Here is a 16,889-nt window from a genome sequence, read left to right as displayed (position 1 = left end):
TTCTGGCAATAGGGACATGAGGTGCATGGCCATGAGCCGCTGACCTGATGAGTCATCCCTGGGGGGCAGAGAACCTTGAGACTTCTTAGCTTTAGGGAAAATTGCTCTGTTATTTTTGGTACACATGCCAGAACTCACTATTCAACCTCAAATAGTAAGAACAGGGTACAAGCCTCAGTCCTCCCATGGTAGCCAAAAGTAATACTGATTACACACACACAGTCACACACAGGGACATAACCCTTGAGAGTACTAACATACATTTCCTCACTTGTTCCTCACACCAGGCCTGTGAATGAGGAAACACACAGACAGTACATATCCCACTTTACAAATGAGCAAACTGGAGCTCCCAGAGGGTCACAGTAACTGGCTAAGAAACGTCAAAGCCAAGCAAGCACCTTTCTAGACCTAGGCTCTTCCTGGACTCCCTGTCCTCTCACTTAAGTGCCTGTACTTCTCACTTTCTTGCTCTGTCTCAGAGTAGTAAGAACATGTAAGCAGGACATACACAGTAAATAAGAACAATAAGTTTTCAGGACCAAGTAAGCTCTTTGCTTCAGAATAGTAAGGTTCCCATATTCCTGGTTTTCTTTTACATTTTACATAATAATGATTATCTCAAATATCAAAACTCTTTGCCTCCCAGAGGAAAGATATTTCTTAAGGAAAATTCTTGAAGTCAACACATCTTGGTTTTTTTCCCATCTTAATATATCACCAATACACATAAGCATTTACAGATATCCTCTTCACATAACTAACTAATCCTGGGGGCACCTTAGCATAAAGCAAACCATGTCGGAAAGAGAAAGTCCAGAAAACTAACCACAAAAGTAAGATGACTTGCTTAGGACCACAGCTTTTCAGTAGCAGAGACTTCTGGTCTACCATGTGCCACCCTACCTCCCAGCTGTGATGGTGGCATGAGTGGGAGCCCCCAAATGAGGCTATTGGGAGTCAGGACTTGACTTTTTCAAAGGTCTTGGAATCTCCTACCCCTATAACAAATGATGTGATGTGACATAAGGATGCATTTGAGCATGAACATGTGTAGATGTAAAACTTGGGAGACATAGTCAGAAGAGTAGGGTAAAACTGCATATGTTGCCTTATATCCAGTGGAGTTCTTAGAGATAAATTTGGGAGCACAAGGAGGAAATGGAAATTAGAGTGTCCAGGCAGAGGGAACAATGATTGCCACAGAAGGAAGGTAGCTATAACTAGACTGTAAGTGTGGAAGATGGAACCATCCAGCCATGTGGCCCCACCTAAAAGACAAGGATTGCATACTTACTTGCTAGACTGAAACTGAAAGATTCAGGTTCCTCCAGGAACCTGGAGGTGGCTGGGTCAAGTCTACTTTTTAGGTAGATCCCCGGGGCTATTTCAGAATAAACCCTCAGTGTTGCAGATGTGACCAGAGGCAGGTGGAAGCAACATTAACAGTCCCTTTAGAGACACCAGATAAGGGAGTAAGATTTAAGATATGTGAAATATTGGGGGTGGGAAAGAAAGAGAGGGAGGCATGTTCTTAGACTTCTGGCATAGGTATGATGTGGGTGGTGATCCTATAAACTGAAGACAGAGAATGAAGAAAGAAGCCTGGGTATGAAGGTGGTGGAAGTCTGTGAGGGACACAGTAGCTTTGAGCCTGTTGGTTTGGAGCATCCAATGAACATCTGGGTGGGGCCCCAGTACACAACAGAAGTTCAATGGAGAGGTCAGAGCTGGATATATAAGTTAGGAGGTCATCAGCCATTTGTAGAAATCAGGGATATTGTTGGGGAATACAGAGGAGGCAAATCTGAGAAGGCCCGACATGACAGGATTGCTATGTGAGGAATCTTGTGTTGATATACCCGTGGGTGGTGGTCTTGAAGATTTTCAGGGGAGTGGAGGTTGACAGGGGGAAGAGCCCACCATGGTGGAAATTCCTCTGGGCAGGGGTTTCAATTTCCTTGACTGGATCACCATAGGGTCGGACTTGACAATCTCTGAAAGAATCTCTTCCAGGTTTAATATGTAGTAATTCTAAACCTCTCTCCAGTACTGTAAATCTGATAACAGCAAAATTTACTTTGGAGGAAAAATTTTAGCTTTAAAAAAGGAAGGGGATTTGCCCAGGATCAAGAGTGGCATGTCAATCCCTTATTGGGTATACGTGCCTTGTGGTTGCAACCCTCAGCTCTCTGATAATGAGGGAAGGACAGAAGGAGTTTAAAGACATCCCATAGAATGACTGAACTACTTACACAGAAACAGATGCCGTGATTTCTACCATAAGTTATGATATAGATGAGTCAAATTGAGAGAGCTAAATTTAGCGTTTTTAAGGACCCCTCCCCCATTGGTGCCAGAAGTTCCCATTTAACTACAGGGAAGAGAAAAATGCTGATACAGGCAGTATTTGATTTCTCCAGGACTAGGATATCCAACACATCTGAATAAAAATAGTTGCAAGGTCCACCCACCAGCCGGGCTAGGGTACAAAAGGTGGCAGGGTCCTTGAGTCATAAGAGTGAAGTGGTGACACACACAGGAAGATGGACAAAACTGACAAGGCCTCATTAGGATATAACGCCTGGAATCTGGATACCTGTGCTGTGGGGACCTTCACCACTGGGGCCATCATAGGAGGGCCAAGCTGAAGCAATCAGTGACCCAGGGTGAGCACCTATAAGCACAGAGCCAGAGGATGAAGGAGAAGCAGGTCATATACCAGAATACAAGTAGAGTCCACATAGCCAGAAGGGCCAAAACAGCAGTAGAGTTAGGCTAAGTGGTGAAGTGGAGAGTCAACACAGGGCAAGCAGAGACAGGACAAGGTTCCTACAGGTCAAGGAAAAATGTCACTGAGTTGTCATCATAGAGTCGCTTCTATGCACAAATTGTCAGGAACCACTAGAATGGGCTCATTTTGAAGCAGTCTCTGTGCCCATTCCTGTAAAACTGTGTTGTCGTGACAAGTTTCTCTTTGCCTGTCTTAGTTCTCTGCTACATGGCCCTCTTAGCCTCTCCATAGCCATCTCAATAGAAACCATATGGCAGGCTAAATATGATGGGTTAGATGCCATTGCGTGTAGGATGGTAGATCGTGGTCCTTCTGTTGACAAGGGCAATTATCAAAGTAAGAAGTGGCACACTAATTTCATTGCTATGAATACAGGGCCTATAAAAATCCAGTGTACTTATAATATAAAAAGTTGTTGTTGACACAAAGCAAACTCTTCCAGTTTGAGAATAGTGACACCAGAAGGATGAATAATCATTTTGTTAGCTGTGCTCCAACACCCAAGCCGTGACACATTAACTCAAGTGCTAGCCAAGCAGCTGTGACTTGCTCACACGATACCATGGCCATGGGGAAAAACAAATGCCACCTTTGGCTTCTAAGAACTGAAATATTGATGACAGAAGAGCTGGAGCATGACCACAGGAGACCAAGTCAATGACGTGCTGATGACATGTGAAGGAATGCTATGGTTGTTCATAAACAAAAGGTCAGAGAAGGAATAATGACAGTATAAGATAACAAGAAACTATTTCTTGCCTATCAGTTTGGCCAAGAATGAGGGTGGAATAATTATGCCACTGGCAAGTTGGCAAGAATGTAAGGAAATGAACACTTTTATACACTGTCAGATCCAAACTTTGGGAGGGACAATTGAGTAATATGTGTCAAAAATTCTTAATATTCACACTTTGAGATCAATCTTAACCCGAAGATTTGTCCTCAGGTCAAGTGCACCAACATATGATGAGTTCAAGGGTGCTTATCAAAGATTTTATAAAATAGTGGAAAATTGTAAGTGAATTAAATGGAATCTGGCTGAAGAAATTATGGTGTATTCACCCATGATGAATGCTATGCAGTCATTTAAAAATGATGGTGTAGTCTACCTTTATTGACATAGAAAGATGTGTGATACAATGTTAAGTGAAGAAAATAGCTCATAACATTGCACATATAGTATAGATATTTATATTTCTTTTTTTGATATTTATATTTCTAAAAAAGGAATTATACTTCCATATATGTATGTATTCACAGGTACAAAAATGGGAATGAATAGGCATTCACCAAAATCTAACTGGTTTCCTCTGGGGGGCCTTGGGGGAGAACTATATTTTCTGATTTATAATTTTTCAGTACTTTTGGAGCTTTTAAATAACAAGCATGTATTAGTTTCATAATCAGAAAAAGAAAAAGGATGCAAAACAGTAAAATAATAGTGGCCAACGTTTCAGTTACTGTACATGTTAAGAACCCGAGGAAATTGAAGAAATATGAAGAAACTGAAGAGAACTTTTCAGTAGAGATGACCATTATTTTTAATAGCCCCAAAGTAATTTTTTAATTAGGACAGATCCAATTTATGTAGGTATCACTCTGGCTCTCAAACTCAGTGGGTAATAACCTATATCCCAGTTGAAACAAAATGTTTTCTGCCCAAAATAGATAAGGTTGTAAACCCATCAAAAGTGATAACTTTCAAAAGACCCCAGGAATTCCAGAAAGTAAGACAAAGGAAAATGTATAAAATCGACTTAGCTTTTAGAAAAAAAAGAAATCAAATGACGACAAAAATACCAGCTCCAAAAATATCAAAAAAGCTTCAACAGGAGAAAATAGAAAGCAAAGATTGGCATATGGATGTCAAAAACCCAGTGTCAGAGAGGTTTTGAAAATTGGTCGTGCGTCACCAATTATATATATCCAAGATCAGTGTGACAGAAACTCCCTTCCAAGAGCAATGGCAAGTTTTTTTTTTAATGCCCTAAAAATCTCTTTTCAGTGACTGATCATGTAGCCGTAATATGAGATTTTTAAAATCAGTTCATCACTGGTGACCAGATTCTAATGTAGGAAAAAGGAAGAAATAGAGCTACATCAGACCCACTGTGTTAATTCCCATCTCAGGTGTGTCTTATACATAAATGTCTTTTCTTCTCATCTCCAGAAAACGCATAAAGAAGAAAGTGCAGCGATGGCCAGGTTGACGGAATCCATGAGTGAGTAACTTGGAATTTATTCCTTTTTTTTTAACTCAAAATTTATTCTGTATTTTTGGTTTTAAGTGGAAAACCACAAAATCATGCAAAATCCCCCTTTCTTCGTGATTATCTGCCTCTCTCATCCATCCTTGTGATCACCAAGGTCTAGTTCACGTGTGTTGTGTTGATGTTACAATATGCATTACTTGAAATTTGTCTTGGGTGGGATTGAACTCTGTGCTGAAATTTTTACTCAAAGTATGGGGTTTTATTTGTAGGTCTGTGTTGAGGATTGGGACCCAGAGTAATTCCAATCTGACTTTTAGGAGGTTTAGTCAAAGTCGGCTCAAGTTTTATGGGCAGATATTCCAAAGGCTGGATAATCCAAAGAGAAGAAAGAATGGCTTGTCATTGTTCAATCTTTGAGGTGTACTTGAATATTTTAAGATACGACAATTTAAAAATGGAGTGTTTGATGTGGAAGTAGCTGGTAATGATTCAGGTTTGGAATAGATCAGTGGTATAATGCTCTAAGCTCTTAAGTTAAATAAATAGGATATACAAAGCATTTTTAAGAGGAAAGAAGAATTAATTATAATAAATCCTCCTGCAAAATGAGAAATGTAGTTTTATACATTGAAGTTTGAATACTAAAGACCATACGGATATGAAATAGACAATGCAGGCTTTTTCCTTCCTCCCTTTGGAAATATACATTTTCCTGGTGATAGAACTCATATCTAAAGTTACAAGGGAAATTTGTGGATACTTCTCTGTTATCATCCAGGCCATGAACACCTTATTAAGTTTGACCTGCATAATTAACCACTAATCTTGCCCACATTTAACTGGGCCCTTGCTTCCTCCTCTTGCTATCCCTCAAATCATGAGACTATTAAAATAGAAGTGTTTTGTAGCATAGTCGATGAATCCCACATTCCCCAAAGGTCTGCCCTCCCCCAAGAAAGAAAATGTTAAGAAGATCTTTGCATTGCATTTTTTTAATCCCTGACCCAAAACTCCTGCATAGTTTCATTTATCTTGAGCATTAATTTCATCATGTAAATGGTGACTTCAGGGGACTGCGCAACCGCCCCATAGCACTTACAAGCCTCGCTTCCACTCATTTCTGTATCTTCCCCACCCTGAAACTGAAACATTTCAAAGCATTTGCCACTTGGTTTGAAGACCCCCAAACTGGTTCTCTGTAAGGGAAAGGATCTTTTTTTTTAAGGGAAAGGATCTTAAGTCATGGAATGCACGCTGTTCTCAGACCTAGAGGGAAATAGTGAGGGGACCAGTACCATCACAAAACTGACAAACCTGTGTTGTCAAAATATGCAATGGGCCCATGGACAACACCCACTTATTCATAATCCACAGCACATTCACAGATCTAGTTCAAATCTCTAAATCCAAAGTCACCAGAACAAAAGACCCACAGATATTCTCTGAATGCTAGAAGGATTGATGACCCAGAACCCAGCATCATGGCCAATGAATAGTCTTGAGTGTGGGGGCAAATTCAACTGGATGGTGTTGCATGTGAGATGGGATGCTAGCAGTTTTTACGAGGTCCATGTTAGAAATTGATATTCGAATTCAGTGAATTTTTTTAAACTCTTCTAACTGAATTGTAAAACAGCAAGGGCAGTATAAAAGTCAATATTTTTGGCATGCTCAATATTTCTGATAAAGTTGTTTTAATTTTTCTAGTTCTATGGGATCCGGGGTATTTAAATAAGGACACCCCACACACACTGGACTACTGATTTGTTGGGTTTTCGTTTCAGGTTTAGCCCTACAATAATTTTAATGACTTTGACCTATGAATCTATTGACTTAGGAGAATTCTGTCAAAATGGAATTCCAAACCCCTGGGTATATGAAAGGGTGCAGCCATTCTTCTAATTTACTTTGTCTTTATGAAAAGTTTACATAAGTATGTTCAATGCACAAGGAAATTTAAAGAGCGAAAACAGATCTCGGAATCATATCCAACATTCCCATTTACCGATCCTGACAATGATAAAGAAACACTAATATAAAAAATACATAATTCTTGTAGGCACTTGCTACGAAAGTTAATCATGCAATACCACCAATAAACATTTCATCAAAACTAAACTCCTGAATAATATTACAAACGATTATACATTGATTCTACATAGGAAATCTATAAGGACATAAATACATAATTATGTAGGGAGATTCTATCAGTAAGCTAAGCAAAGAATTAGCATACAATTGCTACACAATAAGTTTGATGGGAACATCAAATCCATGGCCACTGGGTAAAAGGGACATAAACAGAACCACAAATGCCCAGGACACAATGCACTGAATGGTTTTCCAGAGTCAGTAAACACTTTGCTTGTTAAACTGCCAAGCAAAAGCCATCTGGTTACTAGAACATATCTGTGTTTAACCAGAATCAGATGGTGATTCTTCTCCTATCACCATAAGGGTCCAAATGGGATCAGTAGATATGCAAGTATGCAAGAACCGTAATGGAGATGGGGTATCTTCTTCATCTTCTAGACCAGGGATAGGGAGTATTTTTTTCAGAGTGCCATTTATCACCACCTCAAAAAAGATCTGTTAGTCTCCCAGTGTTTTAAAAGGGCAAGCAGAAGACACAAAAATGTTAGCAGGTTTTTAAAAGTGTGATGAAAAGAAACTTTATTCAATCAAAGCAAGATAACCCCTCAAAATATTTTTATGCCACATCATGGAAATGAGGAAGGGGTATAGAAAGGAAGAAAAAAACAAAAAGGAAGAAAACCAGATGTGAAGGAAGAGGTAAACAGCAAAGGTACACATGAGAAAAACATATAAGGAAAAAAATATATGTGTGAAAAGACCCAGAGAAGTTGCTGTTAAGGAGGAAAGACACAAAGTCACAAGATGGTAAGTAGGCAGAAAGAAGAGGTATTAACAGAGAGCGGCTCAAGAGAGTCTAAAATTAGTGAATTCCACACTTGCAACAACCAGTGGTGGACTTTCAACCTTTCAAAGGCTATTGATTTTTTACCACTGCCCGTTGACATTTTAATCTCTGTCTGCATCTTGGAAATGGATATATTCCTACTTACACAACCGGAAGCCCAGTTCCAAATGGCTCAAACAAAACCCACATTGGAAGAAATTACCCTGAGCTTACCCTTGGTTACTAGCACTTTACTACCCCAGCCACTAACTGAAATCAAGCTGAGAGACTAACCGGTGGAGATTGCCAACCTTGTCCATAAATCGGCATATGGTGACCCAAACAAGAAAACCACATCCTACATGGTGCTGTCATTCGAGGAGACATTGGGGAGGGCAGGGTCTGTCCTGGCCACTGGGATCTAAGTCAGACAGTGACAGATTGGAGATGTCCAAAGGCATGCAAATGGCTTGGGGGCTCTGGAATCACGGTCTTTATGAGGCTTTGATTCCATAGATTTCTGTAGATAATTCACTTCACGGTCAATGCATGCTGATGTACCATCTCCACACCTCGAGCTGCAGGGAACTTGTCAAATACAGCGTGGGGAGTCTCAGCACCTGGGCCCACGAATAATGTGGATTAGAACTAAATATCTGTCTTGTGCATGGTGATGGGGTTTTAAGGATGGAACAGGTAGGGGACACTGGCCCTGACACCTTCTGCAGGTTGCAGGGCGCCTTCCCAGGGTCCCCCATCCGGCACTCTGGTGGCATCCCACTCCCCTTTCCTTCCTGGAAGCAGCAGCACGTCATCACTGCAGTGGCAAATGGTGCCCGAGGCCGGCTGTGGCTCACTCCAAATGCTGGCATGGGCTGACTTCCTCGGCTTTCTGTTGCCACCTGCCCAGCCTCTCTCGGGCACACATGCCCTATGCATTTGCTCTGCCAGCCACAGGATCCCTTCCAGTCTTCCCCAAGAGCACCCGCCCTCCCCACCCCGTTGTCTCTGTGGTTGTCACAGCCATCACACACCTGCATAGCAAAGAGAAGAGCTGCTCATTGTCATTCTCGGGTACCCAGCCAACTGCCAGCTGTGCCCTGAGTAGCTCCAGGGCGGTCCCTTCCCAGCGCCGGGCAGAGACAAGTGGGCTGTGGTTCCTCCCACTGCCCATAACCAGAGCCAGGGGCGTGTTTTGTAGGGGCTTAAAGGTCTTGGCTGTCTGCATTAAGGCAGAGGGAATTCCTCCTATGATGAAAGAAACAGCTCAAATTTAGGCCAGATTTGAAATTGTTTAGTATCAAAAGAAATGAAGAGTGAGAACCAGCTACAATCACTCCTCATTAAATTAGCTCCATTCAAATGCAGTGTTTTTTTAATCACTTAGTCCCTCCTTATGGAGATGTTATCATAACCCTGGCAATTGTGTGAAGGCGTGGAAAAGACCAGAAAACAAGGACCCTGCCTGCACCGTGTGCAGCGTTTTGGGGGAGGCAAGAGACTCATAGCTGCGTGCAGAACAGCACACCCTGGCAGAGGCTGCCGGGTAAGCGCTGCAGCTTGGAGGCAGATGCCCAGCACGGCTCTCCTTCCACAGCCTTCCAACGTGTGCGTGCATCATAAAGGCACCCGGAGGGTGTGCAGGTGCCACCAGGCAGCCAGTGGGAACGTGAGTGCCAGGACCCAGCACAGAAGGACAGAGGTATGGGGATGTGGCCAGTGCAGGGCAAGAGCAAAGTGTCCATGTGGCCTGAGCCCAGAGCCAGGCCAGCGAGGTAGCAGATGGCCGGGCACGTGGGCCAGAGTCACATCGTGAACTAGTGCACAGCTTGGCTTTCTCCTACGGGGGAGGGGCAGCACTTAAGATTTTTAAGCAGATCTCGCCTTTTAGAACGATTGCCAAAGGCCTCGTGGCAAGCACTTCTGGTCTGGGCAGAGGCAGACAGAGGCAGCCGGGAGCTGGTGTGGCGGACGAGGCCAGACCACGAATGTGCGAAAGAGGCCGTGATCGGATGTGCCATGTGCTGAAGAAGAGAAGGAGGGATGTGGGGATGCGGCCCAGGCTTTGAACTTTGGAGAGGGAACTGGTGGAAGCTTCCAGAAGTCCCTGGCACTGAAAATGCCAGCAGGAGGAGTGATTTGAGGCATTGATGCAATGGGTACAAAGTTGACGGTACTGAGTTGAGGAAGTGCACCACGGTAGGACAGAGGCTTCTGTGGTTGGGGTCCTCTTTGGCACGGGGTCAGCATGCCTGCAGGAAAAGTGTCTCCTGCTCTCAGGGGTACAAATAGGGCAGCCATGAAAGTATCAGGGGAGGCCAGGTCACACTATGCTTACAATAAAACATTTCTGCCACTGAACACACACACCCATGCACACATGTACACACACCCATATGTGCGCACATCCATATCAATTTCTCCTTCACGCCACGTGTCCACACTGGTCAGCCGTGCACTGGGCACTTCCGTATCACCCGGAGGTTCCATCTCCACCTGAGTTTTCATGTTCACTGCCATGAGAGGAGAAGAACGTGACATATCAACACTGTATCTTATAATTCCACTCAGAAGTGACACGTCACCTCTGCTCTCATTGCATTAGCCACAAGCCAACACCATACCTAACTTCCAAGATGGAAGTGGTGCTTGGAAGGAGGTGGAAGGCCAGCTCTAACCAAAGACAGAGAGGTTGAATGAACTGTATTCTGGAAATGCTGAGAAACCAGACTGAGACACAGAGAGAGAAGTCGCTTCTGAGCAGTGGCAGGGGATCAGCATCACCCCTAGATCAGGGGAATGGAAGGAGGTGGCATCTTGGAGAGACATAGGAGATGTGATAGCTGCCAGAGATTCCTCCTGAGGCCTAGAAGAGAAACAGAAATATCTTGAAGAAATACCTCAGAAAAGGAAATGCAGATGGAAGAGACCAAGACTAAGAGAATTCTGAAAAGCAGGTATCGGAATTCTTGAGAGTCTCTGTCCCTCAGTCCCAAGGTTCCAATGAGGAGAATGGAAGCATAACCCCCTTTTGGGTTCAGCCCATGGGGCCTGCCCTGCTTGCTGGGATGCTGTAAGGTGCTTAGCCTGTGGGGAAGTGCCCACTCACCCTCTCAGACGTGCAGTTGCCAATGCCCTAGGCCAGGCCCTCTTGGCCAGGGTGTAGTATTTTGCACAACCTACCACACTTCTGCAGCCCCCTCCCCAGTGGGAAAGGACCAGAGTTGCAGGTCCAAGCACACATGGCACACAGACTCTGGCCTCCGTTCATGGCTGGTCCAGACCCAGCAGCTAGACTGGGAGTCAGGGGTCAAGGAGGACCCTTCAGGCAGGGCAGAGCTATGCTTCGTATGAAGTCACTAGGGCACTAAATAACACGCTGTCCTCGGAGACTAAAGCTCCACCGGGCTCACTAGAGCGTGCTTTGTAAAACATGCCTTCTCCTTTCCAATAAAACTCAGATGCTTTGAATATTGAGACCTGTCCCCCAAGCTCACACTCACATGGGAAGGCACAGCATCATCTCACAAGTGACCACCTTCAAGCCCAGCTCATGGCTCCGGACTGCTCTCTCAGCCCTGCCGTGACACGGTCTGTATCACACTTCCGTCCTCCATTCTCTAAATGAGCTCTGTGGTGAAGCCGGTTAGGCGGGCAGGGCTGCTGTCCTCCGAGGGCAAGGGGTCCGTCCACTAGGGAAGCTTCAGGTGGGTGGGAAGCCCCCAGGGCTCTGCCTCCATCAGCTCTTGCGGGCCGTGTGCCTTTGACCTGGCCTGGCTGCATTGCCCTTTCCCCTCCTCTCCTCTGCCTTCCTCCTTGACAGGGGGCATGTGACATGGTGCCCACCTAGCATGCCCCCCTCTGACTCTCCTTCCCTGGTTCCCCACCTCCCTTGCTTGCATCGCCCGGCCTCCCGTGTGGATGGGACGCCAGCCTGAGCCCCTCCTACAGGTGCGCGGATGCTCGGGAGCTCCAGGCCGGGGGCAGGCCAGCCTGACAGAGGTGGCCCTTGCCTCTGAAAGCAGCTCGGCCACGTGCTTCTGGGCATCGGTTCTGGAAGCCCAGCCTAGAGGTCAGTTCTCTGGTTCTCCCTTAGGCCTGAGAGCGAGATCGTACCCCTAAACCAACTCACACTCCTGCTCACACTCGCCAGGCTGGTGTTGTCTCCTCGACTAGTAACTCGGACTAATGTATTCTCTCCTGGATGACCTGTAGCACACTGGGGTGGGAGGGGGGCACAAGGGTGGACATCAAGGAGGGCCAGTCACTGGGGCAGCAGCAAATAGATCTGTGCAGAAGTTCAGACTGCAGGTTTGGTCTCCAGGCAATACATCCCTTCAGTCCCATCACTCGGCAGAAAAGCTTCCTTTGATCCAAAGCAGAAGACAGTCCTGCGCTTCCCGGCCTGTGTGCCTCTGAAAAGCTGCTATTTTTTTTTTTTCCACAACGAGGCACATGCTTGTCCTTACTGGAAAGCATCTTTCAAATTCAAGGATAATTGCTCTCTCGTTGAGATCAGGGGGCGTGTTCAGTCAAGCAGAGCTCCTAGCTCCGAGGCCCAAGGGCCCCTGATGGACTCTAATCCTCTATCCGCGGAGTGGCCTGAGCCTCATCTGCATGGGGGTGGGCTCCTCATCATCCCGCCTGGTCACCCCACCTCACCCTCCCTGCCCCTCAAGGTGGGACTTCTTCCTCCCGTGGTCTCCATCTGCCGCTCACTGCGAGCCTTCCCCAATCATCAGCTCCTCCCTCGCCATCCCCAGAACAGCCTGTAATTTAAAGGATTTCACTGGTGGAAACACACAGCAATATTCAAAATGGCAAAAGGAAATAAATTTCAGCATAGGAGGCCTGACATTTGTCATAAGTTATTACTGGTCCTGGTACCAGTGGAAACAAGACTAGACCTGTTTTCTCGGGCTTATTTCCATCCAAGATCTCGGAGGTCCCTTGGAGCCCCACCTGCTGATGAATGGCAGATTTGGTCACTGAGACTCTTCTCTGACACCTGTGCCTTCTCTCTGGCACCAAGATCGAGGTCAGGGTTTCTCAACCTGGACACCGTTCATACTTGGGGCTGGGTAATTCTCTGTTGTGAAGTTTTGTGCATGGTAGGGTATCTAATAGCACCCTTTCCTCAACTCACCTGATGCCACCAGCATCAGGATGTGACAACTAGTGTCTTCAGACATTACCTGATTTGGCCTGGGGAGCAGAGTCACCCCCTGCTGAGAGGCTGGGAATCACTGTTCTGAATAAAAGCAGGAGGAAGGTGAAGCAGAACCTAATCACTCATTCCTCTGCAGCAGTGGTGGGATTTGCTGGTTGATCGTAGACCGTCCCGAGGCTTCCATCTCCAATGTCAGGCTGTGCCATGGTTTCCCACCACTACTTGCTTAATGCAGTGGTGGTCAACTTGAACCACTCCTGGCGGCCACTGAGCATCTGCCTAGGCTGCCTGGCTTTGGGGACAACCAAACCCGTTTGTATTTCTATTTTACTGATGACGCCATTGAGTCTCAGAAAGATGGAGTGATTTTTCCACTAGTGTTCAAGAGGAGAGCTGGGAATACCACAGCTCTTGGGACTGGCAGAAACAGGAGGGTTTCCAGTAGGGAGGGGAGGAGACAGAGACCCGGGTTCTTCTGGAGGCTACCAGGAGTGTTCTTCTTTCCAAACATCAGTTTTTAGGACCCCTCCCTTTACTGTCTCAATAATAATTTTTCTTGCTTACTTTGCCTTTCCAAGCCATTGGTGGTGGAAAGACCAGTTCTGGAGCAGCCACATCCTCTCCACTTTTCTGCACTAGTTTCCACTGGTCCCCATCTCAGGAGGCACAAATGCTGTTTGCATGTCACTGGGAATAGCTTCCTCTCTTGTTTGGGATCAAAGGGACTTTGGTCTTCCCTCATTTCCCACTCCTTTTCCAGAAGGTAATCACACACAGGGCAGATGTTGGAGGCATGAATCATCATGGTACCAGCCTAGCTTGGCAACTTGGAGCCAGCTGCCCAAGCCTGGCTGCTATCACCATCCACTGGGGCCACAACCAACCAGAACTCTCTATCTCCATCACCTCCTCTGACCCACACATGCCCCGGCAACAGGCTGTGTTCCTCATGCTTCTTTGTTCAGCCGTTGGAGTACTCAGGTGATACCCCAGAGCTATGGAGGAGCCATGGCTCCCACTGAAGACCCAAGGGAAGAGCCACCTGTTCAAGCCAGGGACCCAGATCCCATAGGGAATGGGAAACACACCCACCCCCACTTGCCTTTGCTCCAGCCCAAAGTACAAAAGTAAACAAATACATTTTTAAACTCTCTTCCCTCACACTTCCTCCCTCACCTCCCTGCCTCCCACCAAATGCCACCCCATCTCACTGTCCTTCTCCTCCCTCCTCCCACATGCTGCCACCTGGCTCTAAGAGCCTGCTCCAGCCTCCCACCACCTGCCACCAGCTCATGATCCTTCCCTCCCCCCTCCCACCACTCCCCGCTCCTCCCCCACCCCACATCAACTGCTCTGCTAACAACAGGTCTCATCAAGGAAGACAGGGGAAATGAGAAGATGTGTCCCCTGGGGTTGGATCACCCCAAGGCAGGCTGTGGGGGGTGAAAGTCAGGGTCTCAAGATTTTCTCTGCATCCTCAGTCTCTAGAGTAAAGGGTCCCCTGCCCAGAGGTATGACCATGAGAAAGGCCAGAGGGTAAGGGATAGATGCCCAACTGGGCAAGGAGGTGTGGACAACCCAGAGGAGGAGAATATGAGCAAATGTGTGTGTTAAGTTTAGGAAGCCTGAGATAAGGCACTGAAGATGTGAGTGAGCAGATGGTAGGAGCAGTGGAGAATACTGAATTCTAAAGGCTCCAGCTCAAGAGCATAGCCCCAGGACTGGGGAGGGGACCTGTCCATGCTGAGCACACAGTGTTTTCTCACATCCGGATCGATATGATCTCCTGGGCAGAGGAATTTGCTTTTTTCCTTGTGTAGCCCTTTTTGCCTCGTTGATATTCCCAGGGAAGAGAACACGGGTTCCCTGTGCAGGGCTGTTACCGCTCCCACTCCCAGCCCTGCTCTCCCTCCTGGTGACAAGCTGGGACAGCCCGTGGGCTCACTGCTTCCCGCTACCTCCCGGATTTGTCTGGGGTGGGTGGAGGCAGGCAAGCACCTGGCTTCTGGCGCTGGGGAAAATTAAAATCAGGTGAGGTTCGGTGGCACCGAGTAGGAGAAAGCCACTTCCCAGGCTTCACCAAATCTTGGCTTCACCAAGAGGAAAGAGCTAAAAGGATCAGCAGTAAAAACACCACTGCCTACATTTCTCGTATGCCTTTCTGCTTTGATTTAATCTCCCTCACAAGATATTAAATTTCAGACTCAAGGGCTTTAAAAGGAGGGGGCATCTTGATTTTAAATATTGACTCAGAGAATTGCTTTGCAGCCCAGAACTGCATTCATAAAGGTTTCTGCACAATTAGCAAAGCATCCCTGACATGCGTGGCGAGGCGAGTGGGGTCCTAGGGAGAGGTCTGTCCATCATTGCTATCCCCGGCACTGCTGAGTCCAGCCTCCTAGCTGTGAGCCCACTGACAAATTACCCATTCTCCTCTGCAACTGAGCGTAGCAACCACCTGGCACTGTTTTGATAATATACATAAAATGATGTCTATGCATATATGACCTAATACGTATATTTACGTATATATTATAATATATAATATCTAAATAATTGCATCTGAATATGAATCGAATGTGTAATAGGTACATTGAAAGTTTATAACTGTGTAGAATATATATTCTTATACTGAACACTAACCTATAAAGCATTTAGCATAGCAATTGTCCCACAACATGTACTATTATCACCACACCTCATTTAACTTACTCTTCTCTAGCTATTAGAAATATATTTGTGTTGTTGATTTTCACCACCTTGTACTATATTCAAGTCTCAAAGATCCAAGGGTTACATATGACACGGCTGTATGGCTTTTTAAGTTAGCAGTGGGCACCAAAAACTTCTTGTTGACTGATTTGGGCTGCTTTAGGGTTTTAATATATGGTGTTTGTTACCTATGGTACCTTTCTTCTGACAAGTTAATTCTGCACCTTACATGTCACCTTATGAGAGTCTCTTTATGGGCTTCATTGCTGTATATCAGTACTCTTTTCGACTCAATCTACGGACTCTTCCCTCCCAATATCACGTGGCACAGATGTGATTTTGATGATGTCTGCTCCCTGGACTCCACGACTCAGCTTACAAATTCAAGAGAAAGAAAATTCACTTGATTTTCTGAAGTCAAACCCAAGCCAAACATCACTCTGTCCTAGGTCACTAGGGATTTTTCTTACTAGATATTTATTTAATCCAGATGATGGCTCTAGTTCTCACCTACGACTGTGTGTCCAATGAAATCAAGGAAAAGCACCCAATGATCTGTGTGCCCTGAGTGCTAAATAATCCCCTTCCCCAGATAATTTTCTCCTCCTAGTTGCTAAGCCCTCACCTACAGGGACAGGCCTTTGCTCTTCTGGTTTCTAGCACACATTGTCAACAAGAATGCTCTCAGTAAGATAATGGATTGGAAGAAACTAGTCTGGATTTTTTTCCTCAAAATCCAGGATGCTAGTCTGGATTTTTTTTTTTTTTAATCCAGAATGCTCTTCTCTTGTGTATGTTCCAAATTCTCTTTCCTTGGCTTTAATGAAGGGAAAGGTGTCAGACGCATCTCTAAGACTCTCCCATGGAGAAGATTTTCTTACCATTCTCTCCTGTCAGACTTATAAATATCACTCCGTGGCCACTGAGAAAGGAAGAAATAATTTCTTGGGTAAATCAAGAGTTGTAGTCCTCAAAATTACTTTGCATGATCCTTCCCTGAATCGTTTTAAAAAATAATATGAAATTTTAATATAAACCAAGAGTGAGTCCATCACAAAAATTAACCAAGTAATAGCAAAG

General features: G+C 45.4%; 1 protein-coding gene across 1 annotated transcript in view; it reads left to right on the top strand.

The window, feature by feature from the left end:
• The window catches only part of KCNJ6 (potassium inwardly rectifying channel subfamily J member 6), a 260,697-nt gene that overhangs the window by 71,982 nt on the left and 171,826 nt on the right, over positions 1 to 16,889 (top strand). Inside the window, exon 2 of the mRNA XM_038581478.1 lies at positions 4,965 to 5,016. Coding sequence (XP_038437406.1) covers positions 4,992 to 5,016 — 25 coding nt within the window. The 5' untranslated portion in view covers positions 4,965 to 4,991. The remainder of the gene's footprint in view (positions 1 to 4,964; positions 5,017 to 16,889) is intronic.

This window comes from Canis lupus, chromosome 31 (assembly GCF_011100685.1).
Source record: "Canis lupus familiaris isolate Mischka breed German Shepherd chromosome 31, alternate assembly UU_Cfam_GSD_1.0, whole genome shotgun sequence".
NCBI lineage: Eukaryota > Metazoa > Chordata > Mammalia > Carnivora > Canidae > Canis > Canis lupus.
The sequence above is the reverse complement of the archived record's forward strand: the minus strand, read 5'-3'. Positions and strand labels throughout refer to the sequence as shown.